The following is a 16902-nucleotide window of genomic DNA, read 5'->3' on the forward strand; positions in this document are numbered from 1 at the left end:
GCTCATTGCTGGAGCGGACCCCCAATTCGTAGTGCAGGATTCCCCAGACGTCCTCCCTCTTGTCCCCACGACTGAGGCCCAGGAACAACAGGATCTGCAGACCTACACAGGAACAGAAGCCAGCTGGAACCAATTTCTTAAAACCAAAGGAACTGTCAAACTAAGGGGACTTCCCTCTTGTGCAGCCTTGCTAGTTCTCAGTTGAGACTTGTCTTGGTTACTTTTGCAGAGATGCTTGCAGCTTTGCTCCCCACAAGCCTGCCAGCTTGTGGCCCTACAGTGATTTCATTTTCTACAAAGATTTCTAAAACATTGTGCAAGACTTTTTAACTTACCTGCAAGAAGTGCTTCAGCTCACCCAGACATTTGCTCAATTAACATTGGCTGTCCTGGCTCCCTGAAAGACTCTTCTATCCTCCGACTTTGTGCTTTAACTATGCCTCAACAAAAGTCACACATTCTATAACTTGTGTTACGGAGAATTCTCAGAAATGTGAAAATTCCTCTCTACCTTAGAGACCCCCAGCACCTTTGCTGGATTTTGAGGACTTTAGTTTTTTACCTGTGAGAGCAAGACACTTTTTCCCCACTCTCTCATGTAATTTTGCAATGACTTGAGCACGGTTTCTTTTGGTTGTTGAGCCTGAAACTCCATAGGCATCATCTTTTACATTGTACGACACAGCACCTTCAGTGCAGTGGCCCAGGGAGTCTCTTAGATTTCCCAATGGTTTAAATACCTTCTCTTGGATAAACTACTGTTTCCAAGAGCAGTGAAGTGAAATTGACTTTATTTACATTGTAACTTTCTAGACCCAGCACACACTATCCTAAAATAGGGTGCTGGAGGGGTTACATAATATCCCCTTTGACTAGTTTCTCATGAAACATTTTTATGTTAGCCATTCCTCAATGAATGGCTGGTGGCAGTGGTTTACTTTTAACTAATGTTAGGCAAAGTTTGAATGCAGTACCCTTTGGGTCCAACTATGACTACAGGTGTAAGCAAAACCAACCTTTGGTATAAGTCTGTACCACACAGTTTTGGTAGCAGGGCTGAGTAGGCAGGCTTATCTCAAGAGGGAATGTGAGCTGTAATGATGTTACACAGAGGTATACAATCACAGGTGTTTAAATAAACTCTTACACTCAAGGTGTCTTGGTTAAAAATACTTATTAATTTATTAACCATTCAATTATAAAACATTCAATAGAAGAAGGCAATTATATCATACACACAAATACACTTCAATACCAATTCAGAAATACTTTTCAAGAGGAGTAAAAGGCAAAGATTATTAGAACATGAAAGGTTAAAATAGTCTTTGGACAGTGCAAATATTTAGAGTTCACCAGAAGAGTAATTTCAATTCAATAGGCTAGGCCAAAAGCAATGGGCTAAATTCTTGTATAGGACAAAGCAGTTTTGGTAGTTAAACGGAAAAGTCTCTGCAAAAGGAAGAGTTTGTAGCAAGATGAATCATATGTTGGGTCACAAGCTGATTTGGCCTGTGAGTTGGGAAGGTTTCAATCACTTTCACCGCGTGAGGTAAGTACTCTCAGTCTGGTTTTACAGTACCTTACAAATGAAGAAAAAGAGGCAGCTGATGACTTCTGTTCCTGGCAGTTCCTGCAGATCTCACTGTTCCTGGGCCTCAGTCGTGGGGACAAGAGGGAGGACGTCGGGGGACACCTGCACTGCACAGGGACTGGTCAAAAAGCCTGCAACTGGAAAATCTTCGATTCCAGTAGCTGTAAGTCTAAACTGGTGTCCCTCTCCCTGGTTATTCGGTTTCCTGCAGCACACTGAAGAAAATACCACCAGCTCCGAGGTAAGGTGTCCAGGTGGCTTATGGTCGAGTGGATTGGTCCCAGAAACTCAAAGGGAGCAGTCATCCTTGTGGGGGCTTCTCTGTCGAGGTGAACTTGGCGATTCAGACCTGCAGCAGGGCTTCACCGGGCAAACCAACGGTCCAGGAGTTGCAGCAACTGTCCTCTTCAAGCTCGTCTTCGGTTCTTTCGTTCCAGTGGTCGACTCTGCCTTCCAAGCCAAGAGACTCGCCTTTTATTCAGTTCTCTCCAATTCATTCTAGCCTAGCTGTCACTAACTGTCAAGTAGGGAGCCAGAGACAACACACTGTTTAACAAAAGGTTTATTACACAGCTCACCAGATGGCACGTTGTGCTTAAGGCAAAACCAAGGATTTACGGGACTTCCTTCCCTTCAATTGAATTCAGCTCACAGTGCATAGTTTGGGCAAGCGTTAACTTCACACGCCCGTCTACTTAAGCAAATGTCCAGATTATCCGTCAGTCTTTCCCCAGGCTCGCTGCTGCAGGCTCTCAAGGATTCAGCCAGATTGCCGGCCAGGGATCCGTAACAAACAAAACCAAGTGTCAGTCCTCACACTCATGAAGGTTCACTTTCCGCCAGGCGCTTCTTTCCGGTGCACAGCCGACTTTGACTGCAGATGAAGTAGGGCGTTTTCCGGCGTTTTTCTCTCTTCCCTAGTACGCCCACCGATACTCGGAACTGGACTCACTCCATTCCGGGGCCGCGTTGTCAGCCACCTTCCGCTCCTGCAAGACAAGCCCCCTTCTGAATGGTTTGGTGCTGTTTTTAACCCGTGCGCCCCTCCTCCCCAGTAATTAACCCCTGGTGATCCCAGCAACGGTTTCCCCACACTGGATGATTCCCCTCCTCCTCCCTGTTCAGCCCTCGCTGTCTTAGACTTGGATTTAGTGTCCGTCTGTGTGGGTCTGACTAAATATGGAAGCATGGTTTTCAGTCTCCCTTGCTTATTTTCTTTTCCCATTTTCTTGCTTTTATATTGATGTCGTATTTCATGAGGCATCCTGGGATATGTAGTCCGTATGTGTTTTGTTATAATCAATGTCAGGTTTCCTGCTTCACTCAAGGCTAACATCATTTTGTCAGGCATGATCATTGGCTTACACCTCTCCTTGCTGCCCTCCTCCCTTCTCACAGGATCTTGGGGGGCTGCCACTACTTCCCCCATCCCATAACCCCCCCCCAAAAGACCCATGCCATTCAGGCAGGTCCATGGCTCGGGACAAGTAATCAGCCACCAACTGATACCTTCCTGGTTTATGTACTGTTATGAATTGGTACGGTTGTAGAGTCAAAAAACCATTGTAGAACTCGATGGTTGGAGTCTTCCTGGGTAGCCAACCATTTCAGCGGGGCATGATCAGTAAAGAGGGTAAATCGCCCCCCCCCCAGTAGATAATACCTCAGGGACTCCACCGCCCACTTGATTGCTAAGCATTCCTTCTCTAGTGTTGAGTACGGGATCTTGTGTGGAAAGAGCTTCCTACTGATGAAAGCTATTGGGCACAGGTTTTGCTCCGTACCCTGTGATAGTACCGCTCCCAGACCACATCCCGAGGCGTCTGCCTGCAAGTACAACTCTTTAGAAAAATCTGGACAATGGAGAGCAGGCTGAGTTGAAATCATCTGTACCAAGGTTTGAAAAGCCTGCTTTGCCTCTGGGGTAATTTGCAGGGGACGTTTTGTTTTCAGCGAGTCCATGAGGGGTGCTGCTATGTAGAGAAATGGGGCAGGAATCTCCTGTAATACCCCAGAAATCCCAGAAAGGCTCGAATTTCTTTTCTGTTTCAGGCATTCACAGCTTTTGTAGGGCTTGAATTTTGTCCAGTAGTGGGGATATCACACTCACCCAGCAGGGTGGCTGTCCTTGCCGGACAGTCAGCCAGCTAATCACCAGAGTGCATTCGGGTCTCCTAGGAGACCAAGCACAGGGAGTTTCGGGCAGCTCCCTCACTTCCTGCCCACCCCAGACACTCGGGCGCCAGAAGCGGTCTTCAGTCCTGAAGCCTGCCAAAGACAAAGTAACGAATGGACCAAACCTGGCTTGGCGCGCAGAGACAAACTCTAGAAGGACTATTAAAAAATGAAATGGCGTAAAAAGAAGACCGGGACCTGTTTAAACAAAGGAGGCTCAGATGCCATCGTGAAAAACATGGCTCCCGCGATTTAACGCTACTGGAGCTACGAATAGTTTGCGTCGGGGAAAATCATGGTAGTTTGTTGTAAAAGCAAAGCCACCAGCCATTCCGAGAGGAAAGGGTAGCATTTGACTGCTACACGAGTATCTACACACAAGGGATACTTCGTAACCCCTGCAGCACTCTTATTGTAAAATAGGGTGTGCTGGGTCTAGGAATTTAAAAAGACTAGTAAAGTCAATTTCACTTTACTTTCCCTGGGAAACAGTAGTTCATCCCAGAGAAGGTATTTAAACCTTGGGCAAGCCTAAAAGGCTGCCCTGTACCACTGCACTCAGGGTGCTGTGTGACAAATTAAAAGATAATGCCTATGGAGTTGTCTAAAACTCCATAACTAAAGAAAACACAAGCGTAAAACACATATCAATATACATGAGAGAGTGGGAAAAAGGCTCACATTCTCTCCAGGTAAAAAAAAAAAATCAAGTCCTCAAAATCCAGCAAAGTTGCTGGGGGTCTCCAAGGTTAAAGGAATTAGCACATTTTTGAGAATTCTCCCTAACTACTGTGGTGTGCTTTTCCCGCCGGCTGCGTTTTAGGGAATCTATAATGTACTAATAAGAACAAAAAATAGCCGAAAGTATTGAGGCCTAAGGATCCCAGTGTGAATGAGTTACACCTGTTGACCCACAATCAATTACATTATTAGGACCCACTTATGTTGGTTTCACATGTCTTGTTTTAAGTTTTTGTATTTGTTTTATGATACATGATCATTTTTATGATGGTTTAAGGAACATATGTTGTGTGATTAATAAAATGTGTTATATTTTGTGAATATGATACATATATTTCTCAGTATCATTGTAACTGTTCAATAAGATAACCTACCATTAGGCACTTTTTAGACATTTGAACTTCTTTTTGTATATGACAAGCATCCAGGGTGCCAATTTTGTCAAAATGGCCCCGGTCTTCTTTTTTCATCATTTCTTTGTGGAAAGGTCCTTCTTGAGATTTACTCTGTGCGCCAAACCAGGTTTGGTCCCTTCGTTAATTTTGTCTTTGGCGGGATTCATGAGTAAAGCGAGCCTCTGGCTCCAGTATGTGTGACAGTGGCAGGAAGTGAGAGAGGTGCCCGAAACTGCCTATGCTGAATTTCCCTTGGTTACAGGAATGCAGCCAAAGGTGATTGGCTGGCTGGCTGTCAAGCAAGGACATCCACCCTGCTGTTTGCCTGGCAGCTAGGCTGGAATGAATGGGAGAAACCTGCATAAAAGGAGAGTCTCTTTGACTGGAAAGCAGAGTCGACCACTGGAACAAAAGAACTGAAGACGAGCTGGAAGAGGACGTCTGCTGCAAATCCTGGACTGTTGGTTTGCCTGGTGAAGCCCTGCTGCAGGTCCGAATTGCCAAGTTCATCTCGACAGAGAAGCCCCTTCAAGGATGACTTCTTCCTTTGAGTTGGTGGGACCAATTAACTCGTAAGCCACCTGGATACCATTCTCGGAGCTGGTTAGGATTAACCAGGGGGGGAGGGGGGTGAGGACACCAGTTTGTGTGCCTGACGACAGCTCCTCAAACCGAAGATCTTCCATTTTGCCAGCTTGTTTGACCCCGTCCACGAGTCCCCCGACGTCCTCTCTCTTGTACCCACGACTGAGGATCAGGAACAGTGAGATCTGCAGGAACTGCCAGGAACCAATGTCTTCAGCTGAATCTTTTTCTTCATACTAAGGTACTGTGCCAACCCGATTGAGAGAACTTACCTCTCGCTTTGAAAGTTTGTGAAACTTTCCCAACTTACAGGCCTAATCAGCTTGTGACCCAACATAAGATTCTTTTTCATACAAACGACTTCTGGCAACATTGGCAAAGACTTTACCGCTTACTACAAGAACTGCTCTTTCCTATCCAAGACACTAGTCCATTGACTTTGGCCTAGGCCTATTCAACTGAATAAAGTCCTCTAGTGAACTATTTGCACTGCCTAAGAAAGTATTTGTAGTCTATTTTATAAACATGTGCCTTTTTACTCCCACATAAAGTAACTGAAATGCCATTTTGCTCCTATTTCAACGTATTGGTTTGGTATTGAAGTATATTTGTGTATAATATTAAGTAGCCTACTTCTGGTGAATGTTTTCTAAATGATTGTGTAATAAATTAATGCATGTTTTACCAAGAAACCCTGAGTGTAAGTGTCTACTTGAACCACTGTGATTGTAAGACCTCTGTGTAACATCCTTGTACTACTCACATTCCCTCTTGAGATAAACTTGGCTGCTCAGCTCACAACCACAAACTGTAGTACAGACTTATACCAAAGGTTGGTTTTTGCTTACACCTGTAGTCCGAATTGTATGTGGTAGACCCAGAGGGTACTGCATGCAATTCTGCCTAACAGTGTTCAGTGGTCTTAGGGCGTATGTTGTTAAGTACTAATGTTCCTCCTCTAGATGCTGTATTTAGTGTATGGTGTGCATTTGTGTCATGTATGTTACTACGAAGTTCATGAATTTCTGCAACTGTTCTGTGCTGGTATTCTGGGTGAATGCGATTATGTGCATGCATTATTCTACTGTTGTCTAACGTTCCCGTTACTTCTCACCCCCTCAGTCTTGTGGTGTGCCTAACACAGGCTAGTTGGCAAGACATGTAGTTTAGGAGAGGGCTGGTCTTAATTGACCAATACTGTTTTATACATACACTATTAGTACACGTTGTGTTTAAACCAAAGTACTTATTTTAAATAGTAGAGATTGTATGCATGTTTTATAATATATATAAGTGACATTTTACCGTACACAAGTGTAGTGTGGTGTGGTCTTTGGGAGCTAACTTACTTTGAAACTAGCATTAAGCCTGACTGCTCTGCCACATCTACACTCACAGAATGTTCTGGTCTTTTCTTTTGGTTGGAACCCTGTTTCGCCTTAGGATAGATCGTTTCACATCCCTCCCCAGCCACCTAAGGAAAAATCTCCCCAACAGAACTAAAAAAGGATTTGCATGAAAATCATCTACTACATCGCAAACCAGCTTTTGCAACTTCAAACACTTACGTCGGAATACAATGTTGCTGAATGTGTGGGATGGGTTAAACACCAAGTGTTTGGCCATGGCATCTCCAAACCCAGTTACAAAGAGACAAGAGGAACAGGCGATAGTCATGCCACTAGGAAAAAGGCAAACAATTAAATTTAGATATGCAAGTCTAATTGTTAAATACTAAATGAAAGTAACATTTTGTGAATCACTTGAAGGAAAGTTAATATAAAATGTCCTCTCATGCCACTGTATGAAATCTCTATTTCTGAGGAGGATTCACTAATAACTCCTTATTCCACATTATAACACATTATTGCAGCAGAGATGTCAGAAAGGAATATTTTATTCCTGACTTTCTATGTAGTACCATGTTGCAAAACAAAGAACCAGAATCCTTCACTGTAGCCCTAATAATTTATTCAAGACACTACAGATCTAGATTAGTAATCTTTGCATCAGAAATGCCAGCATTTACTTATGTCAAGTGTATGAATTGAAAGGTAATGGATAACAGAATTCTAAGTAAAAGAACAAAATGTTGAAGTACGTCAAGGATGCAAAGCCTGAAGCCTTCAAGGGACACATTCCTACACTGCATGCTCATTAACACACTGGTCTAATTTAGCATTTTACTTAAGCTGGATTTCCCCTCACAAAAAAAAGCAACATATTACAAGCTGACTTACCAGACACGAGCGTTTTTGAACAAAGCCAGGTATTTGGGGCTCTTGCGAGGAACATGATTGCTGAAACACAAGGTAAAAAAGATTCACATTATTTTTGAAATTAACTCAAAGGCAATATTTATGTGGGAAGCTGAAATCATTAAATCGAAATTACTGCAACAGAAAAAACACTAACATTGGGATCCCAGCATTTTACTGGGAAATTAGTTCTGGTCCAATTGAGAACAATATTTTGGCAACAGCTCACTATTATGTTATTCGAACTTGTACCATGCACCGCTGGCATTTTTCATGGTCTCCATGCGCTCAGGCAGATCTGAAAAGGAATGGGGTTGGGAAGGTTAGTGGGGTTAAGAGGGAAAAGCACAAGAGACCGTTGATGTGCTGTTGGTAGCTTCAGTTCAGGAAAACCAGTAAGTGTGTGAGGCATTATTTGGTAATTGGCATTCGTGTGTTGTATGCAAACATTCCTGTGTGTGTTGGGTGTTGTGGAGAGATGGAAGACTGTAGTTCGGTGTTTCGTGTCTGAGATGTGTGTCAGGTTGGTTATAGAGGGTTAGAGAGTTATTAGTAGGTTGTTAAGTCTTGTTCCAGGTGTGTTCCTGGTTGACATTTGAGTGGTCCAGTCGTGTGGAGTTCTCTAGCGTTGCGGTGGGTGGATTATTTGTCACTGAAAGTTTTCTTCAGCTCAGAGTGTTAAAGAGCCATGTTTTTTATAATTTCCTGAACTTGAGGATATCCTCTGTTGTTCGTATTTCCTTTGGGAGCGAGTTACAGTTTTACTGCTATGCTGGAAAATGCTGGTCCCCCAAATGTTTGTCTTGAGTATTGTTTTGTTTGAGGTGGATGTCGTTGTTGGATCTTAAGTGTTCGTGTTGGTTAGTAGACTTATTTTCTCCTGTATGCATTATGCACGTTGGCCGCGGATCGCTGTGTTATGCAGAACGTTTTGAAGATGTGTTTTTTACTGGCATTGTTAGGGAGAATTTTGAAAAATGTGCTAATTCCCTCCAACGTCAAGGCCCTCAGCAACTTTGCTGATTTTGAGCACTTGATTTTAGCCTGGAGAGAGTGTGACCCTTTTTCCAACTCTCTCATGCATTTTATTGTGATTTTGAACACGGTTTCTTTTGGTTGTAGGCATCATCGTTTACATTTTGCCACACAGCAGCTTCAGTGCAGTGGCCCAGGGAAGTGAGGGAGGTGCCTGAAACTCCCTGTGTCTCCTAGGGGACCCAAATGCACTCTGTGGCGATTGGCCGGCTGACTGTCCACCCCCTGCTGGGTGACTTGACAGCTAGGCTGGAATGAATGGGAGGGAACTGAATAAAAGGATAGTCTTTTGGCTTGGAAGGCAGAGTCCACCACTGGACGAAGGAACGGAAGAACTTGAAGAACGCCTGCTGCAACTCCTGGACCGTTGGTTTGCCCGGTAAAGCCCTGCTGCAGTGCCGAAATGCCAAGTTCACATTGACAGAGAAGCCCCTGCACGGACGACTACTCCCCTTGAGTTGGTGAGACCAATCAACTCCAAAGTAAGCCACCTGGACATCCATCTCGGAGCTGGTTGAATTTCCACAGATTTGCTGCTGGAAACGGTATAACCAGGGCGAGCAACACCAGACTGTGTGCGTTGGTTTTAAAGGGATGGTCTAGTAAAAATTTTTATTTAAAAAATAGATAGGCAACATAAAAAAATAAATACTAGCATTCTCCGTTTTAAAACGTCCTATGTAAAATTTTGAGCTATTCAAGCTCAAAATAATTCGCAAAAGCAAGCACATGGGCGCATCCATTTTGTGAAATGGAGGCCCTCCTGTGCTGGCTTTTGCAGCACTAATGAAGGAAAAGCCAGCCAGCTGTAGTAAACAAAGGCTACCGCTGGGTGGCTTTCCCTTCATTAGTGCTGTAGGCGGAGTACGGGGACCAGAGACCAGAGCAGGAAAGCTGCAGCTGAATCTCGGTAAGTGCTATTATTTTTTTTTTAATAAATAAGCACTAGCTGCGTTTTTTTTTCTAAAAAAAGCAAAAGCCAGCACAGGAGGGCCTCCATTTCACAAAATGGAGGCGCCCATGTGCTTGCTTTTGCGAATTTTGAGCTTGAATAGCTCAAAATTTTACATAGGAAGTTTTAAAATGGAGAATGCTATTATTTTTATTTTATGTTACCTATCTATTTTTTAAATAAAATTTTTTACTAGACCATCCCTTTAAGCTGTCCTAGAGTTTCAGGAAGATCCTCCGGACTCCCAAAAAGCAGGACTGACCAGGCCTGAACCCCCTAAACAGAGTGCGGGACCCCAGAAGTAACGAAAGTCCATCTCGACAGCCAGAAACCGCTGCGTTGCTATTTGCGGTAGACTAGAGGAGCTGAAACATTGAACAGCCACTGAAAGTGAAGTTTGCTGGTTGAGAATTTTGACCATCCCAGTGCATTGGAGGAGTCCCCCGACGTCCTCCCTCTTGTCCCCACAACTGAGCCCAGGAACAGTGAGATCTGCAGAGCTGCACAGGAACATAGGTCATAAGCTGCATCTTTTCTTCATTTCTAAGGTACTGTAAAAAGTCTGAGAGAACTTACCTCCTACTGTAGAGTGCTTGCAACTTCTACAACTCACAATTCTAATCAGCTTGTGTGCCTACATTTGATTCTTCTTTTCATCAAAGACTCCTAAGAACTTGTGCAAAGACTTTTTAAATTTACTCCTTCATGCTATACAAGACTGTTGCCCATTGACTTTGGCTTAGCCTAGTGAATTGTATGACTCTTCCTGAGGTATCCTAAAGTGTTTGCCTGCTTAAGAATATGTGTGGTCTCTTGTTGTTCTAATAACCTTTGCCTTTTACCAACTTCTAAGAGGATTGTAAATGCCAACAGTAAGATATTAATGTCCCAAGCACCCTAGCTATTGATGTTACCTGTGCGTGTAGGTTGTGTCTGTGAGCCATCCCAAAAGTGTTTTTACTGAGTTAGAAACTAAGAGTGTACAGTATTGAAGTATATTTGTGTGTTACCATTATATTACTCCCTTCTCAAGAAGGCTTATTCTAACTGACTGATAAATACATTAATAATTGTTTATGCAAGAAACCTTGAGCGTAAGAGTTTATTTGAATACTTGTAACTGTGAATCTCTGTGTAACTCTACTACAGCTCACATTGACCCCTCTTGAGATAAGCGCGACTACTCAACACGTGTCCCTAGTCGCCCACAGTACTGAAATCGCTGATGTCATTCTGACTAACAACTTTGACTTCCTCGCCGTGACAGAAACTTGGCTATATGATGCAGCTGGCCAGTCTCTAACCTTAGCTATTCCCGACAACTACTTCATCCTCAGAGCCAATAGACCCAACGCTCGAGGAGGAGGTGTAGCCATCATCTTTAAATCCACCCTAGACATTAGACTAGCCACCTTTTCTCCGTTGACATCATGTAAACTCCTCACAGTCAAGCTTCAAACGTCTCCCAAAAATACAATCACGATTCACCTAATATATAGGCCTCCAGGTCCTCCTGGATCTATCGAAGACATTACGTCACTAGTAGCTGAGAACTCTAAACCTACGGCACAAAATATCATCCTTGGTGATTTCAACCTCGGCTACAATGACCCAAATGACTTACCAGCCACCTCTGTTGCCAATGCACTAGCTGCATGGCTTCTTACAAATAAGTACTCAACCCACTCATATGAAAGGAAGGATACTCGACTGGGTAGCAGTCCTCAACTGCAATATTACCCTTAAGGACTCCTCAACACTTGTGCAGACGGATCATCATCTCCTCTCCCTAGATATCAATATCAATAACCTAGAGCCTAAAAAGTCCCACACTGCACCACCATGTCCGACTAAGAATGAACGCAACATCACAGCTGAAGCTATACCACCTCTGGTAGTACCCCACACTTAATGCACTGCCTACCACAGCTGTTGGTCAACACCTACAATGATTCCATGTCTAAAGCCATCAACACCATTGCCCCATTAAAACTACGCAAAGGTAAACCCAGAGCACATCTGAACTCTTGATACATCCCTGAACTTAAATTACTACGGACAGAAAAAAGAAAACTTGACACTCTGGAAAATGACACACTCTACATAAAATAAAACCAATCTAACTAATATCACTGCTCTATACAAATATGAGATAATATGCACCAAAAAATAAACTTTCAACTCCAGAATAAACCAGCCAGGATCCAGCACTAGAGAATTATTCAACATTTTAAAAGGAACTAGAAAACCCTAATCCACCTTGCTGCACCAGCATTCAGAATGCTCTCGCCAATAAAATTATAGGGCTCCAAACTAAAATAGAGGACAAACGGCAACAACTCACCTCTGGTAAATCTACCAGACCAATCACGCCACCATCCGCATACATTAACTCAGGTTCCACATTCAACAAGGTAACCATACCTGAGGTACAAAAAATTATAGCATCCCTGAAACCATCGAACTGTAAAGGGCACAGTTGCCCTGCTCAGCTGCTCAGGTTATAAAAGATGCAGCTAGAGATCTATCCCGCTTTATTACCAAACTAATAAACTCTTCCTTCACCAGCAATTCATTCCCAGGCAACTTGAAACAATCGTGGGTTCTCCCACTATTACAAAAACAAACATTAGATCCGTCCGTACCAACCATTTATAGACAGATTCCCACTGTCCCGTTTTTACTGAAATTCCTAGCTGGAGTGGTTTACCTGCAAATTCAAGACACTCTAGAGACAAACCAACTATTAGGAATCCGTCAATCTGGCTTTAGACCCCAACATGGAACGGAAAGTGCCCTCGTTGACTTCAAAAGTCAGATGGATGAACTAAAAGATAAAAGGTAGAGTTGCCATCATACTTTTTAGACCTTTCGGCAGCCTTTGACTTGGTTGACCATAAAATCCTATGCGACCACTTGTCATCGGCAGCACACTACTACTACTCTGCTGTCACGTGGATCCAATCCTTCCTCGCCAACAGAACTATCCGTGTCTTCTCACCCACAGCGGCGGCCGACCCGATCCCCATCACCTGCAGTGTCCCTCAAGGCTCCTGTGTTTTGCCAACTTTGTATAATATATTTACAAAGCCCCTATTCGACAAACTGGACCGTCTGAGTGTCACCTACACCAACTATGCAGATGACACCCAGATACTCCTAACATTATCAGGCAACTACGACTGATGTCTGCCGGATTAATGAAGTCTTCACCCTCATTAAGGCATGGATGGCCACACATGGCCTCTGCCTGAATGATTATAAGACCGAGCTACTCCTTGTCGGCTCACCAAACAACCTGCTGAAACTCAAGTCCTAATTACGGCAGCATCCCCATTGATGCAAACAATATACCTACCTTGATGCCAACACTAACCTCTCCAAACAAATAAATATGACTGCCTCGGCCACTGCCTACACTGGCTTGATTAGGGCCTGCAGACCCTTACTGTCTGCCAACAGCTGCCTTATATTGGCCAGGGCTCAAAAACAGACCAAATTGGACTACTGCAATGGCCTAAACTTCGGCACCAACAAATCACAAATTGCAGGTTCTGCAAAATAATGCATTACGAGCTGCATTAAACATACCCAGGAGAGAGCACATTTCTGCAACCAGAAAATCATGCAAATGGCTTTCCATGCAAGAAAACATTGACTTAAAATCCACTTGCCACACCTACAAAGCCCTGGATCACCAAGCCCCACCCTATCTCACAAATTCACCCTGAAATCATCAGCCTACAAAGTTGACGGACCTAGCTTCCCGGTTCTAGCTTCCCAACTATGGAATACACTTCCACATAACATCAAATCCATCCCAACCTTTCAATCATTCAGAAGTCACGTCACCACATGGCTATTGAACAAAAACTAACACCACCTACCTCACACTCGACATCATCCGGTATCTTACCCCCCCCTACAGCATACCTTCCTTCCTGCCTGCCACTGCTTCTGAATGTATTACTTGTACTATACCTGTATATACTGTATAAACTGCCTAAACTGTATCTTGTAACCATTAACCTTAAGCGCCCAGATGCCCCAGGGTCAGGCGCGCTATATAAATAAACTAAACAAACCAAACCAAAACTGTGTAGTAGAAGCTTATACAAAAGGTTGGGTTTCCTATACCTGTGGTCAGAGTTGTGTGTAGTGGTCCCAGAGGGTACTGCATACAAACTTTGCCTAACAGGCAGCCAATGCAAATTTCTCGGTGCTGGTGTGATGCGTTCTCTTCTTGTGAGATTAAGGAGTTCTGGATTAGTTGTAGCTTCCTTAACAGGAATGCTGGCATTCCAATGTAGATGCTGTTGACGTAGTCTATTCTTGACAAGACGAGGGATGTGTGGGAAAGTAAAGAAGGGAAGTATTTTCTTTATTGTGTGTAGGTGGAAGAAGCATTTAACCACTGCGTTTACTTGTGATTCTAGTGTTCGCTCATTGTCAATTAAGTTTCCAACTTTTTTGAACACCCTGGATGGTTCTGACGAGTTGCCTAGTTCGGAGGGCCATGGAATGTGCACGTCGTTTGGTGTAATCATGATTTCGGTTTTGCCCGGGTTGAGTTTAAGGCTGTTGGTGCTCATCCACTGGTTTAGTTCAATGAGGCAGTTAGAGCTGGGTTTTTCTCTCCATTGGAGTTGATTTTATAGATGATTTGAGTGTCGTCTGCATAGTTGTAGCAGATAAGACCATGTTTTTTGAGGAGGTTGATCAATGGAGTCATTAAGTGTTACTCACCGGAGTGACTAACATATAGTCCATCGTCCCCTTTCCTCCATCCTGTATGGGCATCCATCGCGAAAGACGGGAATAGATCCTTTTTCACCAGAAAAATCACTTTCCTTTTAAACTCACAGGCACGCAGGGGTGCAGCCCCAGGAGCACGTGTTGCCTCAACCTTGCCCACCGGCGCCACACCTCAGTCCCCTTTGACGCGTCGGCTGTATTATGCTGAACAACCCCGCGCTGCTCTTATTACGGTGAAGGATGGTGGGACGTATGGAGGAAATGGGACTATGGACTAGGAGTACGTTAGTCACTTCGGTGAGTAACAATTACTTCTACAGCTTGTCCCCTTTCCTCCATCCTGCATGTGTGATTACCACTGATACAATCAACATGGGGAGGAGAGCTTGCCACTCTATGCGAAAAGATTACACAGGACTGCTTGTCTAAATGCTGCATCAGCCCTAGCATCGGTATCCAGGCAGTAGTTTGCAAAAGGCTGATGGGAATGGCCCATGTTGCTGCCCTGCTGATCACCTGCCTCTGCCCTGATGGCATGAGCATGCATGTCCATTGGCAGATCCGTATGCTTCACCTTGTGTGCCTCCTGGATCGCTGTGGTAATCCACCTATCTATGGAAGCTTTGGACGCTTGCTGACTCGGCTTAGAGCCGCTGAACGTGACATCTTGCGGAAGGCCTTTGTTTTGGCCAGATAGAATTTTAATGCTCTCCTGAAGTTTAGGCAGTGAAGAGCCCTTTCTGCCTCTTCCTTGGGGTCTGGAAACAAAGTGGGGAGCACAATCTCCACGTTAATGTGAAAAGAGGAAACTTCTGGAGGAACTTGGGGTGCGTGCTGAGCACAACTTTGTCCCGATGAAACCTAGTATAGGGCTCCAAAGGCACTAATGCCTGTATCTCGCTGACTCTGCGAGCAGAATTAAGTCCCACTAAGAGTGCCGTCTTTAGCGTGACCAGTTTGATATCTATCGTGGCCATGGGTTCAAAAGGTTTGTGCAGCACATTAAGAACCCAGAGTGGGTGCGGGCGTTTGACCGGTGGGTACAGTCTGGTTGAATCTGTCAAGTGCCTCTTTACGACAGGATTGGCAGAAGAGAAAGTAAACGTGTCAGAGTTCCTGTATGCAAAACAAAATACAAGGAAACGTTGCCTTATTATCACTGACGCCTCTCAGTTGGCCCCCAATCTAGAGGGCTGAAATTTGCAACAAACTATTTTTCTTCAAAATGTATATATCCCACTTTCAAAATCAAAACTTCAGTTATAACCATGTAGTTAAAGGCAGGAATGTTTTAATCACATTCCCGTTTTTGCAATAGGAATTTTTCGCAATACTCAGTGTTGGGCGATCATCTTGAGCCATAAATATACAATTTTGCCAATGCATTTTGGTTTAGAACCTTCATCAGGGCTGTACGTAACCTCTTGATTACATCATTAAGCTGCTCTGGGTTATAATGTACATATATTCATTGTCAGTACCAATGCATTACGTGTTATATTTTTAACAAATTAACACATACCATTAATTTTGTCCCACGAGCATTCAAAAGATGAGCCAGAGAAATGAAAAACAAAAAGTAATATTTTAGTTTCAACATTGTGCACTGTATGTGCTTGGATTATTAAATGCTAAACTGTGTCCTACCTGATTGCATAAAAAACGCTGTCTCTGTGATGTATTTCAAGCCTCAGGGGCTATCGTTTTCTTGTTCAGTGTAGGAACGCCTACGGCAATTTTGCCGCATGTGTTTCAAATGCGTAAAGAGACGCATAAATCAATCCTGTCTCTGCTGGTGAAACAGGAATATAGGTCAGCCACTCTTCCGTGTAATTACTGATCGGGTCGATCATGCGGCGCATCATCGCCAATGCTTACTTTCACTTCCAGCGATTTCCAGCGTTGTCCTGCAAGCCGCAGAGAGCTCCTGTATGCGCCAATAGCCACTAGGTAAACTGGGCCGAGAAGGATAACACCTGGTCCAGAGGGCAAGCCAGGGGATCAACGCCATTTTCTTTGGACCATAGGCAGAACCTGGTCCATTTGCTTTTGTACTGCTTTCGTGTAAACTCCTGGCTCCCTGTACGATTTACCAGATGTCGTGCAACAGCTGGAGACGTTGAAGCGTTACCTGCTCAGGTACCAGGCTGCTAGGGCTAGCCTCTCCGGATAGGGGTGAAGGGCTGTGCCCCACCCGCATCCCCTGCTGCACTAGGGGAGGGCCCTTCCTGAGTGGGAGGGGTATCTCTGGCTGAGCTGACATCTGACAAGGATCAGAGAACCACGGTCTTGAAGGCCACCGTGGTGCTATGAGGATCAGACGTAACCGCTGGGATTGCCTGATCTTGCGGACTACCTTGTGAATGAGCGATGTTGGGGGAATGCATACGCCCACATCCCGTCCCAAGGTATCTG

General features: G+C 44.2%; 1 protein-coding gene across 6 annotated transcripts in view; it reads right to left on the reverse strand.

The window, feature by feature from the left end:
• Window positions 1–16902, reverse strand: part of POGZ (pogo transposable element derived with ZNF domain) — a 1205269-nt gene that overhangs the window by 61340 nt on the left and 1127027 nt on the right. For all 6 annotated transcript variants that reach the window (XM_069650424.1, XM_069650460.1, XM_069650451.1 and 3 more), the window contains exons 16-17: window positions 7728–7787; window positions 7056–7168 (exon numbers count right to left, since the gene is read on the reverse strand). In XM_069650424.1, coding sequence (XP_069506525.1) covers window positions 7056–7168; window positions 7728–7787 — 173 coding nt within the window. The remainder of the gene's footprint in view (window positions 1–7055; window positions 7169–7727; window positions 7788–16902) is intronic.

This window comes from Ambystoma mexicanum, chromosome 1p, assembly GCF_040938575.1.
Source record: "Ambystoma mexicanum isolate Mex_15411 chromosome 1p, UKY_AmexF1_1, whole genome shotgun sequence".
Lineage (NCBI taxonomy): Eukaryota > Metazoa > Chordata > Amphibia > Caudata > Ambystomatidae > Ambystoma > Ambystoma mexicanum.